Source organism: Kogia breviceps, chromosome 5, assembly GCF_026419965.1.
Source record: "Kogia breviceps isolate mKogBre1 chromosome 5, mKogBre1 haplotype 1, whole genome shotgun sequence".
Taxonomy (NCBI): Eukaryota; Metazoa; Chordata; class Mammalia; order Artiodactyla; family Physeteridae; genus Kogia; species Kogia breviceps.
The window spans coordinates 39,272,129-39,296,842 of NC_081314.1; the positions used below are offsets into that span (position 1 = coordinate 39,272,129).

The 24,714-nt window shown below is 49.9% G+C and overlaps 1 protein-coding gene across 4 annotated transcripts in view; it reads left to right on the top strand.

The window, feature by feature from the left end:
• Positions 1-24,714, top strand: part of RARB (retinoic acid receptor beta) — a 432,877-nt gene that overhangs the window by 386,597 nt on the left and 21,566 nt on the right. For all 4 annotated transcript variants that reach the window (XM_067033889.1, XM_059065578.2, XM_059065580.2 and 1 more), the window contains exon 4: positions 19,192-19,352. In XM_067033889.1, the coding sequence (XP_066889990.1) occupies positions 19,192-19,352 (161 nt within the window). The remainder of the gene's footprint in view (positions 1-19,191; positions 19,353-24,714) is intronic.

The window sequence follows — 24,714 nt, forward strand, 5'->3', positions numbered from 1 at the left end:
AAGGGAAGACACCCTCCCTCCCCGAAGAGATGGGGCTGGCCGTGACCGTGATAGTTCCTGTTAAAGAGAAGAGACCAGCTCACAGGCTGCGAGCCCCGATTTGGGAAGCTGGTCTGTGACCGGAAGATTTTGAGTTGGAATTTTCACACTGGGTTGGAATTTCTCCCAACTTTGCATTTCAAAGCCAAGGGCAAGGAGCAGTGGATATTTTCTCACTGAGCATTTCTGATACCCAGGGTCCTCTGGTCATGATTCGGGCGCGTCCCGGGAAGGCGTACAGGGTGGGGTCTGCAGTACACGTGTGGAGTCGGTTCCCCCCTGTGTCCTTTGCCTCCCTCACCGTGGTCTTGCGCCCTCACCCAACTATCCCGTGGGCTTGGGGACTCTGGTTCCCTGTGGCATCCCCGGTACCTGGATCAGGGCCTGACACCCAGAGCTGGTGGTCATGGCTCAGGAACTGTCCGTAGCAGGAGTCCGGATGAGTCGAGTTCCAGATTGCTGCGTCTGCTTCAGATTCAGCTGATTCCTAGAAGTCGGGAAGGGGAAGAAACAAGCCCAGAGGGGTAAGGGGCTCGCCGTCCCCTCCCATGGCCGCCATTCCCATCAGCAGACTTTCCGTGAGAGCCTGTCTCCAGACAGCCACGTCTCCTGAGCCGGGACCCAGAGAGCCAGCTGCCCACTGCACACACTGGACCGTACCCTGGGGGTCACAGGCCCTCCCCCTCGCGCAGCTCGGCTGCCCGCTGCCTGGCGCCCTGGACCCTTCACATGGGCCCTCCCCACGGCCCCTCCTCTCTCGCTGGGAACTCCTAGCAACCACATGCATGATGTCCCCACCCAATCATCTCTTCACCTTCTAAAAGGCAGCTCTGGTCCTGTTGCTGCCACTGTGCCCCCAGTGACCCTAAACCCCAAGTCTCCTTGGCGAGGTTCACCGGCCACAGGAGCTGCGGTCCGGCCTGAGCCCGGAACTCAGCCCCGGCCCTATTCTCTGCAGAACTTCAAAGCTGCCCTGTTGCTTCCACCCAGGCTTTCAAACCTGCCCTGTCTTCTGCTGGGAAAGCCCTCCCCGCTTCCCACCTGTGGCCACCTAAAGCCTCTCCCTGCGCCTAGCTTTGGGTCTCCACGTAGACAGTTCCTACGTGAGTGTGTTAACCTGCCGGGGAGCCCTCGACAAGTGGCGGCTGCAGACTCTGGGAAATCCACGCAGCCTTTTCCTGTTTGTAAACATGGGTGTTTCCCGGGTGTCTCTAACACGTTTGATTCTAGAAAGACAAGTTTACCAGTGCCTGGACCCAAGTTTATTTCCTTGGTTGGTTTTTTGTTTTTTTTGGGTTTTTTTGTTTTTTTTTCAGTACGCGGGCCTCTCACTGCTGCGGCCTCTCCCGTTGCAGAGCACAGGCTCCGGACGCGCAGGCTCAGCGGCCACGGCTCACGGGCCCAGCTGCTCCGCGGCATGTGGGATCTTCCGGGACCGGGGCACGAACCCGTATCCCCTGCATCGGCAGGCGGACTCTCAACCACTGCGCCACCAGGGAAGCCCCCTGGGTTGGTTTTTGAAGGGCTTTCCCTGTCCGCCTCTTAAGCCTCCCCGCCTTCTGGCCGGGCTTCCATCCTATGTTGCTCTGCTATAAATGTTCTCTTGAAAGTCACCACTACCTCGGTCGCCAGACCGTGAGCCTTGCTCCCTCTCCGTTCTTGCTGACTTTCGGCGCCACTGGACACTCGGCCAGGCTTCTGCTTCTCCGAATCCTTGTCCCCGTTGCTCACTGTGGTTTTGCATCACCCCAGCTTTCCTGCCCTCTGTCCCTCTCCATCACAGCCTCCTGCTCCCCTTCCCACCAGCTACAGGCCACACCCAGAGAGCAGTTCCGGCTCCACTTCTTCTCTCCTCTCTCACCCCCCGGCCCCCCCGCGTCCTGGCTCCTGACCCCGACAGGCATCTGGGAGGTTCTGATTCCTGAGCCTCTGCAGCCTCTGGGACGGCTGCCTGATTCCTCACTCGCCTCCCCTTAAGCCAAGCTCATCATCTTCCTGCCGTGCTCGATTCCCTATTGCATCCAAGCTACCTTAATTCTCTCCTCTTTGCCATACCGTCGTCATGCGGGTGCCACAGTGAAAATCTCCCCGTGACCTCTAGGAGTCTCCTCCCCATCCTCCAGCCATTACCAGGTCCTGCGATTTCCCTCCTGGAGCCCCCCTGCACATCCCGCCTTCTTTCTCTTTCCATGTATCAATCCAGTCTTTCCTCCCCACCTGTCCCCAGTCTCCAGTTTTCCCTCTAGTCCCACCAGACGCCCTGCTCTCCTACGGACATGAGGTGGTCATTCCTGGAAGGATGTCCTCCTGTCCCCCACATTAAGAAGGTTCTTCCCACCCTTTAAAGGCCATTGCAGAGCTAACTTCCTTCGTGTGGCTGTGTCGTGTCCAACCCTGAGGCCTTGGTCCACACCGTTCTCTTCATCTGGATTGTCTCCCTAACCTTCCAAGTCCCGTCCATATGAACTATTTGCTGAGCATTCCTTCTGGAGGCTCTGTGCACTGGACACCCAGGTGACTGAGCCTCACTCACACTCCTGGAGGGCGCGCAGCTCCAGAACCCTCCCTGGAGGGGTTGTCATGACGCCAACACGTTGAGCCGTCAGCTCCTGCATCTGTGGGACTAAGTACTGACTTAAAACCTACTCCTTAGATTTTGTATTCCTGTTGTTTAAACATCTCTCTTCTGGCATCTAGTTCACTGAATGATAGTTTTTGTTTAGGTGACTGTATCTTTTACTAGAATGTGAGTCTTTTGAAATGATACCCTTTCACTCTTGTTTCTTGAACATCTAGCACAGTGTCAGGTACCGTGTAAGTACTCAATAACTATTTGAACAGATAGAGAAATAAATGAATGGATGGGTGGACAGATAAATAGATGGACAGATGGATGAATGGACAGATAAATTGATGAAATAATAGACAGATGTACAAATGGATGGATAGGCCAATGGACAGATCAATGGAGGAAAGATGGGACATATGGATGGATGGATAGAAGGGTGGACAGATGGATAGATGTAGAAAAAAACCTGCCGTTAAGACTGAAATGGTTATCCTCACACCCATTATAACAATTCCTTTAAAAATAACCTTGAGAGCTAAGCCAGCCTTTAAAACACTGACAGTAAGTTTAAATTTATCCATAATTATTAGGAAAGGAGGTTATGGTTAATTGGCTAATCATATCCAATAGTGGGCCAGCATACATCTTATACACGGACCGCTGATTCTCTAAAAGTTAAAATTAATGGAATGCATTGAGAACAAAAGCAGTACTGAACACTGCACTTCCTTTGTGATTCTGAAAACCCTTAGAAACCTTAGTGTTTGCAGGACCCCAGTGCGAGTCACTGAGGGGAGTACAGGCTGACATAAACCGTTTAAAGGCCTTAAAGTCTGAGTTTTTCATTTAAACTAATATGTAAAATCAACACCCACACATTCACATGTAGACCATTTCTGTAATGATTTGGATTTCTTTCTTTTTTTTTTTTTAATTATTTTATTTTTTTTCGGTATGCTGGCCTCTCACTGTTGTGACCTCTCCCGTTGCGGAGCACAGGCTCCGGACGCGCAGGCTCAGCGGCCATGGCTCACGGACCCAGCCGCTCCGCGGCATGTGGGATCTTCCCGGACCGGGGCACGAACCCACATCCCCTGCATCGGCAGGCGGACTCTCAACCACTGCGCCACCAGGGAAGCCCTGATTTGGATTTTTAAAATGTATTTGACAATGTGCAGGAGCTTCTCTACATTAATATCGTAAATATGGTATTTGGCCAACATCAGGCAGACTCACAGACCATTTGTCTGTCTCTCAGACAAGATTCATCGAGTGTGGCAAGCAATATCTAAAAAGTTGGATCCCAAGGAAGTGAACATGGTCATGTCTGTTTGCTAAGCCAACTTCACGTGGAAAGTCCTGCCATAAGAAATGAAACCACTGAATGTTTAACAACTGTCCAGTTTACCTCTCTCCATTTTCCCCTAATCTCTAGTGATGTAGCTCCAGGTGGAGCACTGATCTTGCCGTGGATAAAAATTCTTTCTTCTCCCTCATTTTCTCCCTCCTTCCTCTACTTTTTTCTTTCTTTACTTTATTCCTGTCTACTTATCCTGCTGTCTTAGCATTTCACATTTCAAAGCAGTCCATGTACAGCAAACCCTTAGAGTCTACATTACCTATCATGTACATTTTATTTATTGAGGGAGGAACCATGCTTTATTTGACTCAGAATCTTCAGTAGCTACAGGACTCAATAAATGTTTGGTGAATAAGCAAATCGGTGTAGGACTCCCACTGGTTTCGTACCATTACACTGTGTTGCACTTATTTACATGTCTAAATATATATTACAAATCCTGTGTATGATGGAAAAATTCATTTCTCCGTTTTTCAGATGGGAAACTGAGGCTCAGGAAGATTAAGAGACCACCCTGAGTTTGCACAGTTAGTAAACGATGTGCTGAAATTTGAGCCTTTGGAATTTTACCCCAATGTCATCCCACTCTTCCAGGGTACCTTTCATGTTATTTAAGACCCGTGGGGAACATGGGTCTTCATTAATTCCATACTTTATGTGTGTTGTTAATAGCCAAGCCATGGAAACAACCTAAGTGTCCATCAACAGAGGAATGGATAAAGAAGATGTGGCACATATATACAATGGAATGTTACTCAGCCATAAAAAAGAATGAAATAATGCCATGTGCAGCAACATGGATGGACCTAGAGATTATCATACTAAGTGAAGTAAGTCACACAGAGAAAGACAAATACCATATGACATATGTGGAATCTAAAATGTGATACAAATGAACCTATCTGTGAAATGGAAACAGAATCATGGACACAGAGAACAGACCTGTGGTTGCTAAGGCAGAGGGGGCGTGGGGGAGGGATAGATTGGGAGCTTGGGATTAGCAGATGCAAACTATTATATATAGGATGGATAAACAACAAGGTCCTACTGTATAGCACAGGGAACTATATTCAGTATCCTGGGATAAACCATAATGGAAAAGAATATTTTTAAAAAGACAAAATATATATATATATATATATATATATATATATATATATAACTGAATCACTTTGCTGTATAGCAGTAATTAACACATTTTAAATCAACTATACTTCAATTAAAAAATACATAAATGATTTGTTTAAAAAAAGAAATTACAATCTTATAAAGGTTTAGTGCAGTATCAAGAATATCCACAATTATTTGCTAAGTCTATTAAAATACACCTCCCTTTTCTTTCATATATTCCAGGAAAAGAACATATTACAAGAGACGAAATGCAGAGGCAGATACAAAAACCTAGCTGACTTCTAGTAAACTAGAAATTAGGGAGAAAAATAAATTATGTGTGTTGTAACAGATGCGGGCAGGATTTTGAACCTTGAATTGAAGGAATGACAAATTGTTTCCTTTTTTGCCTTAATTGCTGAATAAACACAACCACTGATTTGGATATATCATGCGTGAAAGAGCATGTGGGCGTGTGCTACTGCTGTGTAATCCATCCTTTACACAGACTGTATCTGTTAGCTATCGCTGTGTAACAAATCGCCCCAAAGCTCAGTGGCTTGAAACAGTAAGCATTTATTATTGCTCACAAGACCATGGATCAGCAGGGTGGAACTTCTGGGCTCACTGGGCGCTCTCATAAGTCTGTGGTCAGCTGCAGCATGGGTGGCAGTACTGCCCATCTTGCCTGAGTGCTCTCCCAGGTTCAGGGCTAGGCTGGCTCTAGGTTGATCTAGGAACATCTTGGCTGGGCTGCTGGTCTCTTCTCCAGCAGGCTAGCCCAGGCTTATTCCCACACAGGGGTGATGCTCTAAGAGGGACCAGCACAGGATCTCTCTGGGCCTAGGCTGGCACAACATGACTACCACTGGTTTCTGTCGGTGAGAGTGCATCACAGGCCAGCCCAGATAAAGGGGTTGGGGAGCAGTCTCCACCTTTGGATGGAGGAGCTGGGGCATCATTTTTTTTTAACATCTTTATTGGAGTGTAATTGATTGACAATGGTGTGTTAGTTTCTGCTTTATAACAAAGTTAATCAGTTATACATATACATATATCCCCATATCTCCTCCCTCTTGCGTCTCCCTCCCACCCTCCCTATCCCACCCCTCTAGATGGTCACAAAGCACCGAGCTGATCTCCCTGTGCTATGTGGCTGCTTACCACTAGCTATCTATTTTACATTTGGTAGTATATATATGTCCATGCCACTCTCTCACTTCGTCCCAGCTTACCCTTCCTCCTCCCTGTGTCCTCAAGTCCATTCTCTACATCTGTGTCTTTATTCCTGTCCTGCCCCTAGGTTCTTCAGAACCATTTTTTTTTATTCCATATGTATGTGTTAGCATATGGTATTTGCTTTTCTCTTTCTGTCTTACTTCACTCTGTATGACAGACTCTAGGTCCATCCACCTCACTACAAATAACTCAATTTCAGTTCTTTTTATGGCTGAGTAATATTCCATTGTATATATGTGCCACATCTTCTTTATCCATTCATCTGTTGATGGACACTTAGGTTGCTTCCATGTCCTGGCTATTGTAAATAGAGCTGCAATGAACATGTGGTACATGACTCTTTTTGAATTATGGTTTTCTCAGGGTATATGCCCAGTAGTGGGATTACCAGGTCATATGGTAGTTCTATTTTTAGTTTTTTAAGGAACCTCCATACTGTTCTCCATAGTGGCTGCATCAATTTACATTCCCACCAATAGGGCAAGAGGGCTCCCTTTTCTCCACACCCTCTCCACACTGGGGCATCTTTAGGTGAGCAGCCCTTCCTGGCACTGCACTCCTGCTACCTGGTTCTGAGGGCTTGTCGAGGGGTCCTGTGTCTCCAGGGGAATCACTAAGGCCGTGTCTCAGAACTTTCTCCAAGCTAAGTGCCTCATTTCTATTTTTTTAAATTAATTAATTAATTAGTTTATTTATTTATTTTTGGCCACATTGGGTCTTTGCTGCTGTGTGCGGGCTTTCTCTAGTTGTGGCGAGCGGGGGCTACTCTTCGTTGCAGTGCACGGGCTTCTCATTGCAGTGGCTTCTCTTGTTGCAGAGCACAGGCTCTAGGCGTGTGGGCTTCGGTAGTTGTGGCATGTGGGCTCAGTAGTTGTGGCTCGCAGGCTCTAGAGCACAGGCTCAGTAGTTGTGGCGCACCAGCTTAGTTGCTCAGCGGCATGTGGGATCTTCCCAGACCAGGGCTCAAACCTGTGTCCCCTGCATTGGCAGGCAGATTCTTAACCACTGCACCACCAGAGAAGTCCCCTCATTCCGATTTTAAGAAATGTTTTAAAAGGAAAAATAGGAGAATGTCAACGAGAACTGCAATTCATTTTCTGAAAATTAATTGGGTTTAGAGGACCATAGGACTGAAAACTTTGGCTGCTAGAATTGATTTTTTTTTTCCATTGGAGTATAGTTGATTTACAGTATTGTGTTAGTTTCTGCTCTACAGCAAAGTGAATCTGTTATACATATACATATATCCACTCTTTTTAAGATTCTATTCCCATATAGGTCATTACATAGTATTGAGTAGAGTTCCCTGTGCTGTACAGTAGGTCCTTATTAGTTATCTGTTTTATATATAGTAGTGTGTATATGTCAATCCCAGTCTCCCAATTTATCCCTCCCCCTCCCTTATCCCCTGGTAACCATAAGTTTGTTTTCTACATCTGTGACTCTGTTTCTGTTTTGTAAATAAGTTCATTTGTACCCTTTTTTTAGATTGCACATATAAGCGATATCATATGATACTTTTCTTTCTGTGTCTGACTTACTTCACTTAGTATGACAATCTCTAGGTCCATCCATGTTGCTGCAAATGGCATTATTTCATTCTTTTTTATGGCTGAGTATTATTCCATTGTATATATGTACCACATCTTCTTTATCCATTCCTCTGTGGATGGACATTTAGGTTGCTTCCATGTCCTGGCTATTGTAAATAGTGCTGCAGTGAACATTGGGGTGCGTGTATTTTTTTCAGTTATGGTTTTCTCTGTGTATATGCCCCTGAGTGGGATTGCTGGATCATATGGTAGTTCTATTTTTAGTTTTTAAAGGAACCTCCATACTCTTCTCCATAGTGGCTGCACCAATTTACATTCCCACCAACAGTGTAGGAGGGTTCCCTTTTCTCCACACCCTCTGCAGCATTTATTGTTTGTAGATTTTTTTGATGATGGCCATTCTGACCCATGTGAGGTGATACCTCATTGTAGTTTTGATTTGCATTTCTGTAATAATTAGTGATGTTGAGCATCTTTCATGTGCTTTTTGGCCATTTGTATGTCTTCTTTGGAGAAATGTCTATTCAGATCTTCCACCCATTTTTTGATTGGATTATTTGTTTTGTTTTGTTTTTGATATTGAGCTGCATGAGCTGTTAGTATATTTTTATATTTTGGAGATTAATCCCTTGTCAATTGCTTCATTTGCATATATTTTCTCCCATTCTGAGGGTTGTCTTTTTATTTTGTTTATGGTTTCCTTTGCTGTGCAAAAGATTTTAAGTTTAATTAGATCCCATTTGTTTATTTTTGTTTTTATTTTCATTACTCTAGGAGATGGGTCAAAAAAGATATTGCTGCAATTTATGTCAAAGAGTGTTCTGCCTATGTTTTTCTCTTAGAGTTTTATAGTATCCAGCCTTTCATTTAGGTCTTTAATCCATTTTGAGTTTGTTTTTGTGTATCGTGTTAGGGAGTGTTCTAATTTCATTCTTTTAAATGTAGCTGTCCAGTTTTCCCAGCACCACTTACTGAAGGGACTGTCTTTCCTCCATTGTATACTCTTTCCTCCTTTATCAAAGATAAGGTGACCATAGGTGCTTGGGTTTATCTCTGGGCTTTCTATTCTGTCCCATTGATCTACATTTCTGTTTTTGTGGCAGTACCATACTGTCTTGATTACTGTAGCTTTGTAGTATAGTCTGAAGTCCCGGAGTCTGATTCTTCCAGCTCCATTTTTCTTTCTCAAGATTGCTTTGGCTCTTCGGGTCTTATGTGTTTCCATACAAATCTTGATGGAAATTGTTGATTAAGATATGACAGCCTGTAACTTGCTGGGAAGAATGTATGTGACACAGAGCAGGATACAGGCTCATCTGAAACAGTCTGCTGGGAAATTTCTTTTTGTTATTTGGAGCCCCCCGCCCCACCTCACCATCAGATACTGCTTTGAATGAAGTCTTTGTCTTCATGAAAATAATCTAAAGGGTTATACCAACACCTGTGCTCAGTCATGTCACTCTGGATACATGGCCCTTATTTTAAGACTCTAGATTCCTGACTGTCAGACTGCCTGCAGTTTTACCGAGTCAAAAAGACCCACTGAACAGCCCGCTAAACAGCCTCTCCGACACACGAGGGCAGGTTGAGCTCTGCAGAGCGAACTTCAGCTTATATAATAAAGCATGTCCTGCCCATGAAAATGGTTTATGGCAGTGGGGACTGAAGTGTCCTTTTCTAAGCTGGCAGTTTTTACAGACGAGGTGAGTTGATCATGCAGTGGGTGTGAGTTTACTACTGATTAAAAGGCAAATGGGGGACTTCCCTGGTGGCACAGTGGTTAAGGCTCCACAATCCCAATGCAGGGGGCCCAGGTTCGATCCCTGGTCAGGGAACTAGATCCTACATGCATGCCGCAACTAAGGAGCCAGTGAGCCACAACTAAGGAGCCTACTGGCTGCAACTAAGAAGAACACCTGCTACAACCAAGACCTGGTGAAACCAAATAAATAAAATTTAAAAATATCAAAACAAAAAGGCAAAGGACCACAGCCTCAGTGTCTTCAGTTTCCATTTTTGAGCATCTAGTTTTATAGCATCAGTAAAGTCCTTCATCTCAGCCCTGATCATGCTGGATGACTCTGCCACAGACAGAGCCAGGGAAACACCACCACCAGTGGACAGATTTCATGAGAGCCATACTTTGCAAGGGCCCCTTGCTGCCAGAGGCAAGGGCAGAGAAGGGCCATGGGTGGTGGAGGAAGGCATCTAACAGGCCGCCTGCACTTTTCTCGACTGCTCATGACCAAGTGCTTTTATGCATTAGGCAGGAGTGTTTGTCTCCAGAGTTAAACTTAGGATATTTCCTATAGTTCATCCAAGACTCCTCCAAAGGAAAGGATTTGCCCCTTATAGCAGAGCCTCTAAACTCCAAGTCTTCCTGAAAGAATGCCCACCACCCTGGGCCTGCTGAAGATAAACATGGCTGCATCAGGCTGCCCGCGCCAGCGCCGACAGAGGAGGAAAGTGTTTGGGATTATGCGACAGAAGGAACACAGTTCCCTCGAGAGGAGATCACATCTCCATAAGTAAAAGCAACCAGTGAGAGGAAAGTGTGTTTAAAATCATTTGGAATGTTTTGTTAGTAGAATATACCACTTTAACTAAAAGAAGTATTTGGCCTTTGTACATTCTGATATTTGGGGATTTTCTGTAAGTGCTTGGAATAACTTGAAGAAGCTGAGTTAGGCTGGTCGATCCTAGTTAAACTCTCAGCATGCTGCGTCCAGACTATTCCCCCAAGACTTGCATATTTAATATTCTCTAAAAATTCTAAGTATGCTCCCTTGCTTGGTCACCACGAGCGCCATGCCGTTCCTTACACTTTGCATTTGCGCTGGGCCCACATCACCCTCTGAAATCCCTGCAGATAGGCTGCCACGTGGCAGACTAGAGCAGTCCCTGGAGGATGCTGTTTTGACCTCCATTTCAAAACCTCAAAATCAGGGTCCAAGCACAGGGGCTGAATTCATTTAACAGACTCTCATGGGTGCCCTGCCCTCAGCCTGGTCTAGAAGGCGTGTGTCTTGGTAGCTGTGGAGAAAATTTAGCTGCAACCTCACTCACTAACCTCCTTTCTCTGTGTATTTGTTCAAATTTCTACAAGCGCTTCCGTGGCTATTGCTGAATCGGGAGAAAGACGTAGTCTCCACTGCGCAGGGGATTCTGACATTAGGGCTGTTTCACTCACCCCAACCCAGGCAAGGTCACAGTGGGACCTGCTCTGTTAATTGCTTGAGTCCCAACCGCAAATCCTGAAATTATGGGAAAGTATTTCTCTACTAGTTACAGATCCACCTGCCTTCAAGTTCACGTATATAATTAGTTCAGGAAATAATGTTTAAACTAAGATGAAACTACATCTGTATGTTAGTTAGAGACCCTCCCCTACTCACAGCAAGCAGATAGCTCTCATCACCGACTGTGGTCCATTATTCTTACAGTTAGTAAGGAGGTGAAAAGTCAAGTTGAAGGAATTCCAGACTTTAATATTCAAACAAGAATAAATAGACCATTATGCTTCCTTTGCTAGACTGACTATAGAGAATTTTAATGGACAAAATCACTGTTGATTGTATTTTCCTTTCCTTTTTTTTTTTTTGATGTGAAAGAATTTTTAGTGAAGCGTTGTTTCATCTCTTCCTGAATCCAAGTGAAGTTTCTGAATTCCGCATGTTTCCTGCATTACATTTTTATTGTGTGCATAGGAATCAATATTCCAGATATGTGCACAAGCGCACACATTGAGATGAACATGACTTCATTTATTTTCATGATTAGACATTCCAAAAAAAGTGCTTGGGTGTCTGCTTTCATATTCATAGGTCGAGATCTGTACATCAGAGGTATTTGTATAAGTGACACTTTTATTACGTTCATTTCATTTGCAATATGATAGTGGATCATAAATATGTTACTTTTATGCCACCAAATCTGATTTGTGGCACTTAGCCCTCACAGGAGAATACTTGATATCTTCTGAAGCATCTTTCGTCCAAGAAGCGCTTTGCAGACACGGGGCCGGGCTCTACCAGGTGTGTCAATCACACTCGTGAGCCTTTGCATGCCTTCCGCTTTATCGGCTGCACTGTTGGGGCCGAGAGTGGCCATGAGTCCCTTGCAGGCCCGGAGCTGATGATGAGACCTTTAATTTCTGGAAGAAAGAGGCTCAGGTGAGCTCTGCATTGCTGCACCCAGGCCCTGATGGCCGACAGAGCTCCACATCTGCCACATGCTCACCCTTCACCATGGGCCAGATGATGTATCAAGCCCTGGGGACGCAGACACAAGTAAAATATGGCCCTTGCCTTCCTGACGCTCACAGACTAGGAGGGGAGAGCTATGTGGAAGAGTAATTGCCCCCCTACACTGTGATGGGGCGCTGATGCAGAGGTGACAGTAGGTGCCCTCCTCCTGCCCCCGCCCTGGCCCTCCCAGCGAGGCACCGTGTCTGAAAGCCGTTGTCAAACCCCCAGGCACGTTGCAGGACTGGGCACATGCCAGCCAGTTGGAATCGGGCTGAAAGAAGAGACCACCCCTGACACATTGCAGGTGGCCTTCAGGGCTGAGCACCTCCCACCCCAGACTTGCAGAGAAGAGCATTGAGGGCTCCCCACCTACCAGCCCATCCCTCCATCCCTCCCTCCTCCCCCACCTCCCCTTTCTCCAGCATCAGTTCCCGATCCTGGACCACCCGCCGCCCCCTAAACACACAACACACACACACACACACGTGCGTGCACACACGCAGTGCTCCTGCAGCCTCCTTCACGACACTCACCACATCGTGGTGTCACATATGAGTGCGACAGATATGGCTGAGGGCCCCGGAGCCAGGTTTTCTGAGTTCAGGGTTCAAGCCACATCACTTAACAGGAGGGGGCAGGTTACTTACTTTTCTGTGCCTCAGTTTTCTCATGTACAAAATGGGCATAATAATGATACTTCCCTGTCAGGCGGCTGTGAGCGTTGAATGACCTAATATGAATAAATGGCTTCACTGAGAGCCCAGAGCTGCTGGGAAGCTGTATTAGCCTTTTCAGTCTTATCATAATTAACACTTCAGGGACTTCCCTGGAGGTCCAGTGGTTAGGATGCAGAGCTTTCACTGCCATGGCACAGATTCAATCCCTGGTTGGGAAAGTAAGATCCAGCAGGCCGTGCAGCGTGGTCAAAACAAAACAAAACAAAGAACCCACAAAAAACAAAAAACCACTCTAGTACTAGAGTCTCAGTACCTGTAGTAATAGTGAGGCCAACAGTCCTATCACTGTCACTGCTATCACATGATTCATGTCTGTCTCCCACCATGAGTGAGCCCCGAGGCAGCAGGAGCCAGCTGTGCGGTCTCCACTCCATCCCCACGGCAGATGGCACAGAGTAGGGGCTCACAAAACATTTGGTGAATGAATGAACGGACAAAGCAGTGGTGCACCTGCTCATGTGGTGCCTCTACCAGATCCCCGAGCCCTGCAGCAACTGTGGGTGGCCCCCTGCCCCGCACTGGAGCCCTGCACAGGGGCGAGCTCCTGGCCTGCCCTGGCAGCTGCTGACAAGAGTCCCCCGAGACAGGACGGAGACGCCTCCCCAGCCCTGCACCGCTTCATCCCTGGCACAGGGAGGGCCCTGTGATGGTCTCCTCTCTGACCTGGATGCCACAGCCCAGCAGGCAGGCAGCAGAGCCACTACCCAGGAGCTTGGCCTGGCCTCACCGTTGCAGCTCCAGGCTCACCCCTGCCCTTCCTTTGCCATGCTGAGTAGTACAGTGATCAAGCCTCCATGTGCCAGGGTCCCATCCCGGCTCCATCCTTTCTGTTTGTGTGACCTTGGGCAGGTTCTTAACCATTTTGTGACTCAGTGTTCTCATCTGTACAATGGGGATAATGGTACCTGCCCCATAGGTTCTTCATGAGGGTCAAATGAGTTTATTTATAAAAAAGCATTTAGAATAGTGACTGGATATAGAAGGCATCCCTTATTCTGGACGTTCTGGCAGCCGTCCGCCCGCCTGGCCCAGATAACCACATCTGTGCTCCACAGCAGTTCAAAACCATTGAGCAAAGCAAAATGCTGAAGCCAACGTTTAGAGAATCCATCCATCAACTTAGGAGCCTCTACATAATTGGGGTGTTATCACCCACAGGGTGGCTGCAATTTGCAGTTGCTGAGGAGTCTGCGATAGTCCCAGGAATCCTTTGGTGGTGGACAGAGCTGGGGGCTGGGGACTGTGGGAGGGCAGGAGCCGTCTGGAAGGGAGCATGAGGTTATGCACTAGTCCTCTGGCAACCAGTCAGCCTCTGAGAGTCCCCAGGCTTGGGCCTCGGAGCACAACAGATGGAGGTCTCTGGCTTTGCAAATGAGGAATGCCCCCGACCCGGTGCCCTGTGGCACTCACCGAGGTCCCCTTCCCACCTCACCTCTGCTTTCTGTGTGGGTGCAGATGCCCAGTGGTGGCAGCTCACAGAGCATAACCCTCTAGAGCTGTGGTTGCTCCTCTGAGTTTAATTTTCCAGGGGGCCATGGGTGGGCCGGGCGGCAGTGGATGATGCTTAGGCGTGCTGGGGACGGACTGCAGGTACTGTGTGTGCCCCCTGTCTTTGCTTTTGTGGGTCTTCCACTGAAATCTTGATGAGTTTCAAACAGCGTGATCTTGGGCCTCGGGTTTCTAGAGTGTAGACATGGAATTAATAATGCCCACCACTCCTGGTTCACCGTGGAATTTAGTGAGCAAGGATTCTTCAGTTACGCAAAGGAGGGGCTGGCCCTCGCTGAGAGGTCAGTGAGCAGCGTTGGCTGCCGCGGGTGAGTCAAGCGGTCCAGGCGCCATCGTGGTCAAAGCAGGTCCAAGTGTTGGTGTGGCCTCCCCCCGGGGCTTTGAGTTTTTGTGGTTGTTCTTGTTGTTTTAAGATACAATTCACATAGCATAATATTAATCCCTGTAAAGTATACAGTCCAGTGGTTTGTAATATATTCACACGGTTGTACGGCCATTACCACTGTCTAATTCCGGAATATTTTCATCTCCCCACAAGGAACCCTGGGCCCAACTGGAGTCACTTTCCATCCCCTCACTCCCACCCCAGCCTTTGGCAACCACCGACCTGCTTTCTGTCTATGAATTAGCTTATCGTGAACATCTCATAAGAATAGAACCATACAATACGTGGCCTTTTGTGACTTGCTTTTTTCACTGACATCATGTTTTCAAGGTTCATCCATGTTGTAACATGTATCTGAATTTCATTCCTTTTTGTGGCCAATAATATTCCACTGTCTGGATAGACCAGTTTTGTTCCTCTCTTCATCAGTGGATGGGCACATGGGCTGTTTCCAGTTCTGGGCTGTTCGGAATCACGCTGCTCTGAACGTTTGTGTGCAGGTTTGCATGGATCGTACGCTTAAGTTTGTGAGGACCTGCCAAACTGTTCTCAGGGCTCTGTTTCAGAAGGACCATCTTTCTCAGACAGGACTTTAGTGTTAGCTGAAGGAGAGGGTTCTCGGCAGGGCCAGGAGGGGGCAGTGGGGCAGGGGTGCTGATAACCTGCCCTCAGAGCCACAGTGCTCATAATGCCTCGGGCCACGACCTCCCCGTTGAATGCAGATGCCCACTGCCTTGGGCTTGTCTCCCCTGTGCTGACCGTGTTCTCTGCGTTCTCCCCACTTTATTTTTTTTTTATTTATCTTATTGAAGTATAGGTGATTTACACTGTTGTTACTTTCTGCTGTACAGCAAAGTGATTCATATATATATATATATATATATATATGTATATATATATATATATTCTTTTTTATATTCTTTTCCATTATGGTTTATCACAGGATATTGAATATAGTTCCCTGTGCTATACAGTAGGATCTTGTTGTTTATCCATTCACTGTATAATAGTTTGCATCTGCTAATCCCAACCTCCCAGTCCTTCCCTCCCCTAACCCCCTCCTCCTTGGCAACCACCAGTCTGTTCCCTATGTCCATGAGTCCACTTTTGTTGTGTAGATAGGTTCATTTGTGTCATATTTTAGATTCCACATATAAGTGATATCATATGGTATTTGTCTTTCTCTGACTTACTTCACTTAGTATGATAATCTCTAAGTCCATCCATGTTGCTGCAAATGGCATTATTTCTTTTTATGGCTGAGTAATATTCCATTGTATATATGTGCCACATCTTCTTTACCCATTCCTCTGTTGATGGACATTTAGGTTGCTTCCATGTCTTGGCTATTGTACATAGTGCTTCTGTGAACATAGGGGTGCATGTATCTTTTCGAACTAGTTTTCTCCGAATATATTCACAGGAGTAGGATTGTTGGATCATATGGCAACACTATTTTTAGTTTTTTGAGGAACCTCCATCCTGTTTTCCATGGTGGCTGTACGACTTTACATTCCCGCCAACAGCGTTAGAGGGTTCTCTTTTCTCCACACCCTCTCCAGCATTTCTTATTTGTAGACTTTTTGATGATGTATAAGTCTGATTAGGTCCCATTTGTTTATTTTTGCTTTTATTTCTATTGCCTTGGAAGACTGAACTAAGAAAACATTGGTATGGTTTATGTCAGAGAATATTTTGCCTATGTTTTCTTCTAGGAGTTTTATGATGTCCTGTCTGATGTTTAAGTCTTTAAGCCATTTTTTATTTTTTGCAATATATGTTTTATTTATTTATTTTTGGCTGCATTGGATGGATCTTCATTGCTCTGTGCAGGCTTTCTCTAGTCGCAGTGAGTGGGGTCTACTCTTCATTGCAATATGCAGGCTTCTCATTGAGGTGGCTTCTCTTGTTATGGAGCACAGGCTCTAGGCGCACAGGCTTCAGTAGTTACGGTGCATGAGCTTAGTTGCTCTGCGGCATGTGGGATCTTCCTGGACCTGGGCTCGAATCCATGTCCCCTGCATTGGCACATGGATTCTTAACCACTGTGCCACCAAGGAAGTCCCCTTTAAGCCATTTTGAGTTTATTTTCATGTATGGTGTGAGGGTGTCTTCTAACTTCATTGATTTACATGCGGCTGTCCAACTTTCCCAGCACCACTTGCTGAAGAGACTGTCTTTTCTCCACTGTACATTAGTGCCTTCTTTGTTGAAGATTAATTGTCCATAGGTGTGTGGGTTTATTTCTGGGTTGTCCATTCTGTTCCATTGATCCATATATCCGTTTTTGTGCCAGTACCACACTGTTTTGATTAATGGAACTTTGTAGTATTGTCTGAAGTCTGGGAGGGTTATGCCTCCTGCTTTGTTCTTTTTCCTCAGGACTGCGTTGGCGATTCTGGGTCTTCTGTGGCTCCATATAAATTTTAGGATTATTCTCGTTCTGTGAAAAAGGTCATGGGTAATTTGATAGGGATCACATTAAGTCTGTAGATTGCTTTGGGTGGTATGGTCATTTTAACAATATTAATTCTTCCAATCCAAGAGCATGGGATATATTTCCATTTCTTTGAATCATCTTCAATTTCCTTTATTAATGTTTTATAGTTCTCAGCATATAAGTCTTTCACCACCTTGGTCAGGTTTATTCCTGAGTATTTTTTTTTAGTTTTTTTGATGCTATTTCAAAAGGGACTTTTTTTTTTTTTTTTTTTTTAACCTTTGCATTCTCTCTGCTTTAAACCATGCTCCCCTCACCTGTGTCCTGCACCTGTGGGAGTGGTTTGGGCACACAGCTAGCCTTCCTGTGAGGCTGAGATACTGTCTTTATGCACTCGTCCTAGTCCTGGAAATGTTCTGAGCCAAAGAACAGTGTCATTTCAGAGTCCTGGAGAAGAAAATCACCTGCACAGGTTTTCTTCTCAAATGCATCCACTTGCTTACAAACAAGCAAGTGGATGTGAGGAAGAGTCGTGCCAGCTGTGTAGTCATGGGCACATCTCTTAGCCTGTCTGAGGCTTCGTTTCTTTGTCTGTAAAATGGGTTTAAAATCGCCTATCTGGGAAGGGGATGAAGTGAGGCACTGTAGACACGGCTCCCAGTACGATGCTGAAGATACTCAGAAATACCCTCCCCACTGCAGGTGTGAGGCACTTATACGGACCACGGGGTTTTTCAGTACCACTCACCCCCCTCTCTTTTCCCTCCCTCCCCATCTCTTTCCTTTCACCTTTTCTTCTCTCCCTGCACCTGTGCCTTGCTTTTACTCTGCCTTCAGCTCCTGCCCCAGGCGGCCTTGTGGTCCTCACGGTGTGGACCTAGACCCAGGAACCTGCTAGCTCTCAGATCGCCTGGGACTCTCAGGAAGGACCAGGCCGAATCCTCTTAGAGCAGATCAGAGCATGCCCTGGGTTGTTTGCAGCACTGACTCCCAGGTCAGGGTGGTGGCAGACACAGCAGGCAGTGTCCAGCCTGGCAACCCTGGGTCCCCAGGCAGTGTGGGTTGCATGACCTAGTTTTATCTGTCACCTTCCCTGGGTCCCAGGTTCCTTCCCCAGGAGGCCCTTGCCAGAGCCAGAGCTCTCAGTGCCCCTCGAATATGGGTCATCTGAGAGGCTGTGCTGTGGGACGACCACCCAGCATGGAGGCCAAGACCATGCCCATGAGGTCCAGGGCCAGACAAAGTGTGGAGATAAGGGCTGCGGGCAGATAAAGGATGAATGAATGGACAGCTTTCCAGGCTGAGGGCTCATGATGCATAGATTATTACTTTTTAAAACTATAAGTAATAAAAGACTGTATGACTAATATAGAAAGTTTAGGAAGCAGAAAAACATGAAGGGACAACACCCCAAATCCCGTCCCCTTGGAGATGAATTTCTTTGAAACTGCCAGTTAAGGGAATTCCCTGGCGGTCCAGTGATTAGGACTCTGTCCTCTTACTGCTGAGGGCCCAGGTTCGATCCCTGGTGGGGGAACTAAGATCCCACAAGCTGTGGCCAAAAAAAAAAAAAAAAAAAAAAAAAGGTGCCAGTTAATTCAGAAAACTGAAAAGCAAAGAAATGAACCAAAAGGCCCAGCTAGGAATCCCTGGCTCCATTCTGGGACATGTCTCCCAGGAAAAAGGGGTTTCCCTGGAGCACCTTTCAGGCCATCCCCTCTGGAACTGTGGGGAACCTGCCCGGAAAAATTCTTCCAGGAACGAGTCCAGATAGGAAGTTCCCTCCGAACAAACAGGCTCTAGGCCCTCTGGGTGAGCTGAGCTCTCCTTAGGAACCAGCTGGCGGCTGCAGCGCAGACAAGTACCCCCGCAGCCACCCCCTCGCCTTGGGAGATGTGCTGGTCGGATCTCCTCCCCCCCGACCCCCATCCCTTCCCAGGCAGCATCGGGTAGCGCAGCCCTGGCCACGAGTGACCCTGGTCTGTCTGCTCTCTCGTCTGCAGCGGTCAGGAATGACAGAAACAAGAAAAAGAAGGAGCCTTCGAAGCAGGAATGCACGGAGAGCTACGAAATGACGGCCGAGCTGGACGATCTCACGGAGAAGATCCGGAAAGCCCACCAGGAAACCTTCCCCTCGCTCTGCCAGCTGGGCAAGTACACAACGGTGAGAGGCCCCGCCCACCCCGCCGCGCACGCGCACTCGCGCACACTCGCACGCAGACGCACGTGCGCACGCTTCCCGCCCCAAGCCTCGCAGGCCCTGGCGGAGGAAGGAGACACCGCGGCCGGTGCTCCATGCTGGGGTCGCAGCAGCCGCTGAGTAGGGTGGGCGATTCCTCCCGCTCGGTCAGGACGCACAGGTTGGGCACGTGCGAGGCTCCGGGCCAGGGTGAGTGAGACGTGGCTGCTGCTCGCGGGGACCCACAGCCGCGTGAAGGGGCCGAGGAGGGCCAGGGAGGCGGCCGGGAGTCCCGGCGGCGGACGCCGGTGCAGAGCCCAGCGGGGACGGAGGGCCGGACTGATCCTTTCACGGTCCCCGCTCCAGCTGGAAGAGCCCACCCGGGATACTGGGGCCTCCCCCGCCCAGGGTCTGGCCCCACAGAAGGTCTGGTGGGTGGGGCTGGGAAAGCGAAGGGGGACCGACCTGAGAGGCCCCCTCGGTGCTCCCCTGGGAATGGCTTCGCTGAGGCAGAAGTGAAGAGAAGCGGGTGGGGACAGGTGAGGTCAGAAGGCAGGAGGCCTTGTCGACTGGTCTGGATGTGCTGGTGGAGATGTCTTTAGGTACTTGAATTTTTTAATGGCTTTTGCATGAGTTTTGTGCGCTGACGTGTATTCGCAGCACGTGGCACGTAATCGGCGCTCAATAATATTTGTCGACTGAATGAGTGAGTGCAACTAGAATGTTGTTCTGGCCTCTTCAGTGGCTCACGTTGCCCGCCTAAGATGCTGGTAGACGCGCTTTTTAAAAATCCAAGTATTGCAGCGTTTGCTGGTATGATTGACTGAGACGTGCTAGAAAAAGAATAGTAGGGAAGGTCATGGGGATAAAAAGGTGAAATGATGATGAAGGCGGGGGCAAAGAACAGCAAGTGGGGCACCGAGGCTGCACGGTGGGTGGCACCAGCTTCTAAAGAGCTGGCGCTGGACTTAGCCACAAGTCCCCTGGCTGAGCTGCCCGGAGAAGAAGAACCTAGAGCTTGCTCCTCAGTCCTCCGCCAGCTTACAAAGCACCTGGCAGCTATTAAAAATGCAGGTTCTGATTCGGCAGGTGTGGGCGGGCGTTGCTCACAGGCTCCCAGGTGCTGCTGGTCTGCAGACCGCACTCTGAGTAGCAAAGGCCACGAGCGAACTTCGAGTAGCAAGGCCCAGGACGATTTTCTGGGCCCCCAGGCCCTGGTGTCAGGGACAAGGAGAGACGCTGGCCAGTCCGTGAAGCTGCTGACCTGGCCTGTTGTTGACTCAGCGGACGAGTCCCCCTTGTGCGCAGAAGCACCATCCAGCCCAGAGCAGACACAGGACGGGGCGGCATCAGGAGCCTTGAGGTCAGCCTGCGAGGGAAGGCAGGCCTGGAGACCTGGGTGGCAGGTGATGCCATGAGTCAGGAGCAGGGGTGCTAGGAATGAACGTGGTTTAAATCCTGCTCTGCCGCCAAGCAGTCGTGCGACCGTGTGCACGTTATTTCACTTCCCTCAGCCTCGTTTTTGAATTTCAGTCTGAAGTGGTGGAGAGAAGTCGACAGTTTGTGATCAGGAGTCTTTATTGTTGTTACGGTCATCATTATTACAGCCAGTACTCACTGAGCATTTCCTCTGTTCCAGGGGCCATGCTAAGTACCCTCGCTGTGTGAATTCTTTTACTCCTTACGGAGCCTACGCGAGGCGGACACAGCACCCCGTATGACAGAGGAATAAGTCACTTTCCCCACGCCCCGTAGCCCGCGGGTGTCCTTGGACATGGGCAGTCTGACTCCGGGGCAGCTCTTCTAACCCCACATGGCACACTGTGTCTCAGGAGGGTGGGTGACAAGGCAGGGTAGAGACGGGGGACACCAGGCGTCTAGCTAGGAGGATGGGGCTGTTACCCAGGGATAAATCATCTTTCCCTCCAGAAGACAGAGTAAAAGAGAACAGTCTCAGCAAGGAGGGCTTCCTGGAGGTGGAAACTTGTAAACCAGGTCCCACAGTGAGAGACAACCCGTGGGGTCATTTGCTGCCCCCTTGGGGCCCCAGCCCTCTTCTCCGGATTGGGATGTCAGGGTGGCCTCGTCTGTGCCCCAGAGAGTCTGCCTCACCTGGTCACCAGGTGAAGTGGCCGCCACTCTGGTCTGGAGGAGGGCAGGGCAAACACAAGTACACATGCCCTGGTACGGCCTGGGACCAAAGCGGCCCCTCGGGACCGTCGTCCCTCTGTGGGTCAGCACGGCCAGGGACTCTGGTCGGCCTCTCTGGGCCCTTCCCCACCTTCCCTCCCCCAGGCCTCCTGGCGGAATCCGAGAGCCTCTCCTTCTGTATTCTCTTTGTGCCCGAGGTCTGCTTTCACCTGCTTCCAGGCCAGTGGGGCCACTGCCCTGCCTCTGTCAGGGCCCTGCCGGCATCCCGCATCCCTGTGGCTCAATCTGCAGCCCCATGACGCTGCTCGAGGCTTTTTGTGCCTGTGGGGCAGCGCACTTCACAAGGGGGCGGAGGGGGGCGGGCCCGACAAGGTGGAGCCCCGGTGGTGCCCGGGACCTTCCCCACTCCTCTCCCAGTGTTTCCCCGGATCTCTGCCCACATAAGCTGCTTGCGTTGGAATCCTAGTCTCAGGGTCTGCTCCCAGCCCCAGGCAGGGGCTTCCCCGAGAGCCACCAGCGCCCCTCCCTGCCCCCTCAGTCCCCAGTGAGGGCCCTTAGTCCTGAGCGCTTTGCAGGGACTTTCTGCGCCTCTTTGGATCCAGCAGGGAAAGTGGCCGTGCATGCCCCACCTCCAGGGGACGGTCCCTAACCCCGGGGCAGCCTGATGCCCTGTGGGCGCTGCTGCTCCCTCCAGCCCTCCTCTCTGCGCACAGATCTAGCTCTGGTTTTATTGTGAGCAACTTGCAGTCCTTTTGGGAAGTAGGTGCAGGTGTAAATAAAGAGCAGCAGCCATGACGCATCCTTTGCAGGCACTTGGCCATGGGGCGAGCCGCTTTCCATAAGGAGCTTGTCGACGGGCAGCTGCTTCCACTGCGAGGGGACTTCGGTGCCTTTGCCCGGCTGGCATCCCTGTCAGGTGGCTTTGGAATAAGTGGGCAGGGAGGAATTAGAAAGGCAGCTAGCTGCCCGCCTACAGATCCTTGAAAGAGTAGCTCCTTTTTCTTCCTGATTAGGGTCGATTTGGGACCCTGGTCAGGACCCAGGAATGGGAGGGGAGGGCAGGAAGCTAGCACCCACCCTCCACACCTGGGCCTGGACAGCGTGCTCACCTGCAGGCTCAGCGCCGGGCTCCTTGGTGAGGCTTCTGACCAGTGACTTTCCTGAAAGCAAAGGGGCAAGGGGGACTCTGGGGACCAGGGTGGGGCTGTGGACGACGCACTCTCCAAAGAGTACAAAGCCCAGCTCTGGGGGTGTTTGCTTCCTCAGCGACCGTGACCCTGGCATTCAGGCTTTAGGGCTTCCTAGGCCCGGGTTCACATCTTGCCTGTGCTGCTTGGGAGCTCCGTGACCTTGGAGTCGTCGTTGGAGCCCGGCTCCTCATCTGTGTAATGGGAGTCGGAGCTGTGACTCCCTCGTGGGGCTGCCGGGGAGGGTAGATGAGGGAAGCATACCGGCGCGCCTTGTACTGTTTCTGGCCCAGAGACATACAGAACAGAAAGGTCTCCTCTTCCTGATTCTGCATGAATGCTTTGTCACTTTTTGGAGCCACGTGCCCAGTCCTGACAGCGTAAGTGTGGCTGGGACAACAAGGCAGTCTCCCGGGGCCCCAGCCCAGACGGTGCCGTCTGCTCCCGCGTCCTGCCATGTGCAGCTCTTCACCCCCTCGCAGGCCTTGCGGGACACGGGCTGCCCTCCAAGGGCTCGGGAGGTGGGGCTGTGGAGACGTGAGGAGCCCTTAATCCACCAGGAGAATGACCACCCACAGGATCACGAAGCCACCCCGAGTCTAGCATGTGGAACGCTGGAACACCCTCCATCTTGCAGCTGGTGCCCCCAGGCCACACCCTGCCCTCCACCAAGGCCCCTGCATTCTGAGACCACCCAGCTGTCCAGAGGGGCCCCTCCAGCTCCTGTCCCGGCCTAGGCATATTAGACGGAGGGGTGGGGTCCAGGAGCACCCCTGAAACATTAGCTTCAGGGAAGTCCTGCACCGTCTCCCTCGCTTCTAGCCAGATGTCCAGGAAACACCTGGGGACCCTCAGAGCCCGGCCCCCTGCCCCATCCCTGTCTCTCCCCACTCAGTGGCAGGGCGGTTGCCACATGGTTAGAGGCGTCCGGGTCTCAGTACCTCGTGGCATGTGTGTCGTCCTCCTGCGGATGGACATGCCCAGCTGGTAGTTGGCATGTGTCTGTGGACCGAGGATGCCGGCCCGCGCATCACGTCCTCATCCTGGCGATGCCGAGCATCTTTCAGCCTCGGGGGTTTCTCACCAGGGGACAGGCTTCTGGAGACAAAGTTCAGGCTGTGCGGTGCCCCGAGCGGGTGGGCCCAGGGCTGCAGCACGAGCTGCCTCTGCACTGGTCGGTGGGCAGTGACGCAGCTGCCAGGTGGGGGTGTCCGTTGAGAACTAGAGGGTGTTCATCATAAAGCACTTAGAACAGGGCCTGGCTCCCGGTGAGCCCCGGAGGGGGGCTTGTTCCATGAGAAGCCTGCCCTGTGGAGAATTAGGCCCTGGATGCTGGGAGCATCCTACAGCTGGAGCTTGGAAGGACATCAGCTTCTCAGGACGGGCGGTGGGGGGCAGAGACTCTGGACCCGGGCCCCCGGGTGTTCCAACCACCCCTGGGAACCTTAGCTCCTTGTTCCTTTTAAGACTTTTCTGTGTTTCCTCCTTGGCTGAGAAGGAGGACAAGCAGCGCTGGCTGAAGCAGTGTAGTGCCTGCAGCTGCCACAGACGGGCTTAAAGACACCGCGATTCCGCCTCCATTTACGGGCCTCGTTCTGAAAGTGCTGCCAGTCAGAGAAGCAGCAGAGAAGCGCACGGCAGCGGGAAGGGGTCCGTTTGCTTGACCAAAATGGCCCTGTAACTGGGTCTCGTGGTGGGGTTGGGCTTCACTGCTGCTCAGGGGGGCCGGGGGGCAGCGGCTGCCTCTGTCCCCTGCTGTGGTTCCTCTCCCCTGAGCTGCTGGCGAGGCCTCTCCCAGCCCGGGCCTTTCCCTTTCTCCCCCTCCCCTGGTTTTGGGATCGGCCCCCACCCAGGGCCCCCCTAACCACCTTGACTCCCCTCAGACGGGCCGGGCTCAACACTGTCTGCGCTGGAGGATAGCGTGTAAGCCATTTTAAAGCTCATGCCGTGTGAGTCCAGCAACCGGAACGATAAGACGCCAGGTTTTTCTGTGTTTTCTCAATTGCCTC